The 7,264-nt window shown below is 46.3% G+C and overlaps 1 protein-coding gene across 2 annotated transcripts in view; it reads right to left on the reverse strand.

The window, feature by feature from the left end:
* The window catches only part of PSPC1 (paraspeckle component 1), a gene marked incomplete at both ends in the record, with an annotated part of 63,059 nt that extends 57,053 nt beyond the window's left edge, over positions 1-6,006 (reverse strand). For both annotated transcript variants that reach the window (XM_084235420.1, XM_084235421.1), the window contains one exon: positions 5,641-6,006. In XM_084235420.1, coding sequence (XP_084091546.1) covers positions 5,641-6,006 — 366 coding nt within the window. The remainder of the gene's footprint in view (positions 1-5,640) is intronic.
* Positions 6,007-7,264: the final 1,258 nt, after the last annotated feature.

Here is a 7,264-nt window from a genome sequence, read left to right on the forward strand (position 1 = left end):
GCCTGTTCTGTTTCCCACTCTGTCTCTGGTGAATCCTCTCACCCTCCCACGAATCTGGCCTGTACCCTGGTTCTTGTATAAATAAATAAATATCTCTTTAAAAAAAAAAATGTCAAAATGTTTGTCATGGACTGATAAACAGGGATGAACAGATATGTGAAAAAAACATACGGAGCAAAATTTAATTATATAATATGGGTGCCATAATAAAATGCTTGGGAGGATGGAGACAGATAAGCTTGATCAGGACTTTGTAAAAGTTAAGATTATTTCTAAAGTACATCTTCCATTCAGTGAGAAACAGTCACATCACATACTGCCACCCCCCCAAAACAAGAAATCTCAATTTTTTTGTTGTTAAATCAGCAATTTTTTTAAACTGATGGCAATGAATTTAATTTTTACTACCTTTTTTTGGCCAAATATAATGCTAACATTATATTTTAGTGTCATAATCCTTTTTCAAAGCTTATACTCTTCATGGTTTTTAAGAGTTCTAAATCAGGGTGTGTGAATCACAGCACTACTGCTATTATGAGTAAGATTGTTTGGGGGGAGGAGGTTGTTCTGTGCACTGTAGTTTGTATAGAAGTAGGAAAAAAATCCTGCATTTTTGACAACAAAAAATATCTCCAGACATTATTAAATTGCCCTGGAAAGCAAAATCACCTCATTTGAGAATCACTGCTATAGATATACATACAGAAGTGTGTCTGTACTTCAATTTTTAAAATCAGTTAAAATTATGTATTTGACATGAAACCGAAGATTTCTTTACTTCATACCTCAGAATAATATAACTTTGTTACCAAGAAATTGCTATATGCCAGGGCCTCCCCTGGTGGTGCAGTGGTTGAATGCTGGGCTGCGAAGCTGCCCACGGCCTCTGCAGCACCGGTTTGATCCCCGGCCGCCAGCGAGGGTCCCACATGGCGCAAAGACCTCTCCTGCTGTGCCCGCTGCTCCCCTGGGCAGTGTACTTCATCAGTCTGCCTGTTCTTTCCCTGCTCTGGATCTGGTGAATTGTCTCACCCTCCCGCACTTCTGACTGTACCCAGTGCTTGTATAAATAAATAAATAAATCTTTTTAAAAAATGAATTGCTATATGCCAGCCATTCATTACCATATCATATGCATTATCTTTCATTTTCTTCACCACCTATCTCATGGTCAGTTATGCCACTATCTTCACCTCAGAAGAGAAATGTTCTGGTGAGGTTGAACAGAGAAATGTTCTGGAGAGGTTGAATAACTTGCCCAAAGTCACAACACAATTGCTGATACGAATCTATACATATTTCACAATCTCTTCCCAATACACCATAATCCTGCTTCCCAACTAGTATCCCTGCATTATTGGGCACACAAGAGAGTAAAACTGTATGTTCTGAACTGAAAAGAATTTTAAAAAAAAAAGAAGAAAAATGAGTAGCCCAGATAGAAACTGCTGTAACTAGGATTTAATGATTTCCATTGAGCCCTTTCCAAATGAGCACAGCTTTTCTTTCATTGTTAGTTAATAGTTTATAATTTCCCACTGATGAGTACTAAGTTAATAAAGAAAAGGAAATCCACTGATTAGAAATGGAAATTGCCTTCAAGTCAATGAAAAGAAAGTTGTTTAACACCTAGCTTCATACTATGAAATACAGTATGGTCATTATGGAGAATCTAATGACATAAAAACATGTTAAAGATATATTAAGTGAAAAACTCAAATCACAATAGTTATAAAGTATGGTTTAGGGCCTCCCCGGTGGCACAGCGGTTGAGCGCTGGGTTGCGAACCTGCCCGCAGCCTCTGTGGTGCTGGTTCGATCCCCGGCTGCTCCCCAGCCACCAGAGGAGGGTCCCGCATGGCGCGCAGACCTCTCCTGCCGCCCGCTGCTCCCCTCGGCAGTGTACTTCGGTCCTTCTGCCTGCTCTGCTCCCCGCTCTGGCTCTGGTGAACTCTCTCACCCTCCCGCACTTTCTGACTGTACCCAGTGCATGTATAAACAAAACAAACAAATAAATAAACATGCCTCTATAAAAAAATTTTTAAAAAAGTATGGTTTAATTAAAGATTTATTTATTTATACATACAAGTACTGGAGTGTAAGCCAGAGGTGTGGGAGGTGAGAGGATTCACCAGTGGGGAGCACAACAGGCATATCTACTGAAATACACTGCTGAGGGGAGCAGTGGGCAAGACAGGAGAGGTCTGCTGTGCCTTGTGGGTTAGCTCCCTGGTCTGCCCAGGATCGAACTCTTACTGCAGTAGCTGGCAGTAGCACTGTGTCTTTAAACCATATACTATCAGGGAGGCCCAAAGTATGGTTTTATTTTTGAAGAAAATTACGTAAAGGTTAAATGGTGATCATGTTTATTAGTAAGAGTATAAAGGGATGAAGATCTTTTGATAATGTTTAAATTATAACTTAAAAGAATCCTGAAATAAAAGACAACTTCAAACTATATGTTGGACAAGTCCAGGATACATTCCGCAATGTCTTCTCCATTACTTCAGCCTTCTACAAAAGAGCAAGGGGAAGAGCCTTAGTCTCTAATGATAAATAAAAGTAAATTCATTTCACTTTTAATTCTTTAATTAGAACAGAAGTTCTCAAACTTTAGCCAAGTATTAAGATAACAAAAAGGGCTGGTTAAAAACCAGATTGTGGATCTCCCTGATGGCCTAAGGGTTAAGTTTCAGCACTTATTACCTGGAGTGCCTGAGCTCAAATCCTATTGGGGAGCTAACCCACACATGGCACAGCAGACCTCTCCTCTCTTGATCATTGCTCCCCTTAGCAGTGTATTTCACTAAATCCACCTATTCTGCTCCCTACTCCAACGAAGACTCTCACCACCCACACCTCTGGCCTACACCCCAATTCTTCTTCCAAAAAAATAAATTTTAGAGCCTCCCTGGTGGCGCAGGTGGTTGAGCGCCGCACTGTGAAGCTGTCTGCAGCCTCTGCAGCAGGGGTTTGATTCCCACTGACCGGCGAGAATCCCACATGGCGAAGCAGACCTCTCCTGCTGCTGCTCCTCCCCTCAGCAGTGTATTTCGTTAGTCTGCCTGTTCTATTCCCTGCTCTGTCTCTGGTGAATCCTCTCACCCGCCTGCACATCTGGCCTGTACCCCGGTTCTTGTATAAATAAATAAATCTTTAAGAATAAATAATTTTTTGAAAAATTCTTTAAGGGACCTCCCTGGTGGCCCAAGGGGTTAAGCGTCAGCACTGAAGCTATCAGCAGCCACTGCAGCAAGTGTTCATTCCCCTGGCAGCCAGGGAGCTACGCACATGGTGCAGCAGACCTCTCCTGTCTCGCCCACTGTTGCCTTCAGCAGTGTATTTCAGTCAGTCTGCCTGTTCTGCTCCCCACTCTGTTTCGGGCAACTCCTCTCACCACCCACACTTTTGGCCTACACCCCAGCTCTTGCATGCAAATAAAAATAAATCTTAAAAAATAAAACATGTAAGGCCTCCCCAGTGGCGCAGGGCTGTTTAGTTGTCCGTTGTCTGCAGCGCTGGTTTGCCAGTTCGATTCCCGTCCAGCCTGGGGAGATTCCCACATGGCGCCATTGTCTCGCCTGCAGCTCCCCTCAGCAGTGTATTGCAGTCCTTCTGCCTGTTCTGCTCCCTGCTCTGTCTCTAATGAATTCTCTCACCCTCCAGTGCCTCTGGCCTGTACCCCAGTGCTTACATAAATAGATAAATCTTAAAACAAAAAACACGCAAACCACAAAAACAAGAAACATTTAAAAATAAAACAAAATTCAACTCCTCAGTCACACTCGTCAACATTTCAAGTTCCAACAGTGATTTAAGGGACTAGTGCCTACCATTTGGGACACATACACACATTTTCAGCAATGCAGTACACTGGAGAGCACTAATAGTACACTAAAGAGTTAACTATTATTGGGGCTTTGACACTAGGAAGGGGGAAAGAAGGGCAAAGGATTTTTCTGTGTCAGTATTTTATTGGCATCTTTTTAAGCATTAAGGCGTCTAAAACAGAAGAGATACACAGCCCAACTATTCTTCCTTCATCAATTGAATTTCAGAATAACTAAGATAATCTAAGTAGCTAATGATAAAAATGGTAGTCTCTTTTTGCAAAATTTACTAAAAGTTACCTATAATACTTAATTGTAGATATCTAACTTCCTTTACGATAACTTTTGGGTTTATATTAAAAATGACTATCAAATAACAGGCTGTTTTGCTAATGTCCCAAAAATAGTTAAATGTTTGCTAGGTTCAAAATGCCCCTATTACTTATGGGGCGTTTGAATAAAACTTGTATCTCATTAATCTGTAAAGCTTTTCTCTTTTCTTGAAGTCATTCAGATGCTGAAATACTGTCATAGCGTCATTTAAATTAAAATCAGTTTTCTCTTCATATTAAAATTTTGCCTTGCCCACTCACGTAGGGAACCGAATTTTGAAAGCTAAAATTCCAATAAACGCTCCTGAAAACTGCAACAAAGGTAAAAACTGCGGGTCAAACTAGAAAAACAACAAACACACACACACACAAAAACCCAACTGTTTCGTAAAAACGTCCCCTTGAAAAAAGGTATCTATCTTCTTGGTTTTAAAAAACAAAACCCATTATCCGAGCAAAAATCACAACAATGCAGTGTGACTGGCACTGCTGACGGGTTCCCCACTTCCCCCACTGCCCCCCAGCAAGCAGGAAAGCCTAAGGAAACAGGTGTTTTGGCCTTCAATGTAAACGTTCATTTTCAAGTTCTTTTAAAAACAAAGACCAAAGGCCTCCTAGGTAGCACAAGGGGGTTAAGCATAGCGCAACTCTGCAGCACGAATTCGATCCCCGGCGCCGGCCAGGGAGCTACCACATGGCGCAGCAGACCGCTCCTGTCTTGCCCACTGCTCGCCTCAGCAGTGTATTTCAGTATATCTGACTGTTATGCTCCCCACTGTCTCTGGTGAATCCTCTCACAACCCCCACGCACACACACCCCTCTGTCCTGTGCCCCAGTTCTTGTATGCATAAATAAATCCTTAAAAAAATAAAAACAAAGACCAAGGTTTGCGTGTTATGGGGAAACATGTACTATTCCGGAATGTAATAGTCCATAATTCATCTTTCCCTCTAAAAAAGACGAGGAACCCTCCAGAAGCACGCCTGGGAGGCGAGAACACAGCAGACACACAATTCAACGTCGTCCCCCACTGCCTGGCAGAGGAAGCAGGGCAGAGAGGAGCGGGGCCGCGGTTCAAGCCAAAGGCGCGAGGGCAGGAAGCTACGGACACGATCCGGATACTTGTATCCGCCTAGGGGAATTCTGGCAGGACCCACGTCTCCGTTTCAATCCGTCAGCTTTCCTCACTACACGATGGGGGGACCTCTCCCGAAACGCGGCAGCGCACCCAGACCCTTCCCGGCGCCGGCAGCGACCGCCTTCCCGGCAGAGCCCAACGCGCCGACCAGAGCCCGGGTCCGGGACGCCCACTTCCCGGGCGCCGCGCCGCCGCCAGGGGGGAGACGACCAGCTCCGCGGGAAGGCGGGCCGGAGCCGCTGCGACCCTCACATCACAGGCCAGAGAGGCGGCCGGGACCGGCGCTCCCTCCCGCGACGCTGCGCCCGCCCCAGCCCACACACGGAGCCCCGCACTCACCAAGCGAATGAAGCCGAAGCCGCGGTCCCGGTTGATGAAGACCTCGCTGGGCTCGCCATAGCGCTCGAAGAGCCTTTTGAAGTCCTCCTCGGTGATGTCCGTGGGCAGGTTCCCCACAAAGAGGCGGCAGCGCTGGGTGTACGTCTTCTCGCCCGGCTTGAGGAAGCTCTTGATGTCTATAGTAAAGCCCATCTCCTCGTCCGGGTGGTCCTCCGGGGGCGCGGGGCCGGCGGGCGCAGACTCACCGGCCAGCGCGAGCGCCATGGCGCCTGCCGGCTCGCTGTCGCCCACCGCGGACTCGAGAGCGCGAAGGCGGGCCGGGTTTTTCTCAATGCGTACTTGCTTCAGGTTTCCTCTCAGCATCATCTTACCGAATTCGCTTCGATAACTAACGGGCCCCTAAGCCTGGGTCTATATCCCGAGCTACACCTCTTGAAAGGAAATGAGGATAGCTAGGTCCCGAGCCAGCAGCGCCGCCACACCACACTCACGCCCGCGGCGGCTGCACGTTCAAAATGGCGCCGCCGCCAGCCGCAGTTAGACGCCGAGAAGCCGCATGTAAGCCCCGCCCCTCCGAAAAGGCCCGGCTGGGAGTAACGCGCGTGCGCATTTGCGGCGCCAACGGCCCACCCCTTCCTAGCCAGCGCATGCGCACAAGGTAAAAAGCGTTACCGTCCTATCTGCTTAGTTTCCCAAGCATCTAAAACAGGAGCCGCTTGGTTGTGCTTATGGAGAAAATTGTGTGATGTATGTAGCAGCGTGTGAAGGTTCATGATTTGGAGGAACATTCAGACAGTTAAATAGCTCAATTTTCAATGACTATGGAAAAGTGGAAACTTGAAAATTTTATCCATAGCGTTTAATGACAAGATATTTCCCAGTAACTGAAATAATTAAAGCATTTGTTTTTGCTCGTTTTGATGTGGTTTTTGGAGTTTGGAGTGAGGGGTCCTTAGGTTCACTCTGGGAAAGGTTTCACCAGAGCTCCCCTTTCAGGGGCACGCAGAGAGTTTCCCAGGCAAGTTTCTCCACCAAGCAGAGACCTTACATTTAAAGAGCAGGTTTATTAGGGAAAGGGACAGAAGAATAAAGGACACTTGCATAGACACAAGTGGGCAGGAAGAGCTGTCCTGAAAGGGACAGGCTTGCTAAGAGAGGCCTGCATGGTTGCAGGCGGGCGACCTTGAGGAGAGCTGCCTCTGCTGAGGGAGGTCAGTGAAGAGAAGTTCCAGCATGGAACAGGTCACGGCCAGGCAGGAAGGCTGGTGCCCTGCAGAGGGAGAGAGTTGGTGAAAAGAAGCACCTGCATAGTCACAGATGGACAGAGGGAATGCTGTCCCCAGCCAATGCAAAGACTACACTAATACAGTCTTCTCTTTGGGAGGGCCTCACTCCTAGTGAGCCTTCAGGTTAGTTGCTGATTTTGGGTAACTATGCAGAATCTGAAAGGGACCATGGACTCAATCTCCATATCTTTACCTTTGGGGTCTGTTGGGCACAATCTCCACATCTTTACCATTGGGCCTATGCTCTAGACACTCCCTACAGCACTCTGATACCTGCTTGGATCTTATGCTTTGTAATCTAGGCATTGGCACCTAAGGATCTTGGGTTCCATAGCTGT

The sequence above is a fragment of the Talpa europaea genome (assembly GCF_964194135.1).
Source record: "Talpa europaea genome assembly, chromosome: 6".
NCBI classification, from domain to species: Eukaryota; Metazoa; Chordata; class Mammalia; order Eulipotyphla; family Talpidae; genus Talpa; species Talpa europaea.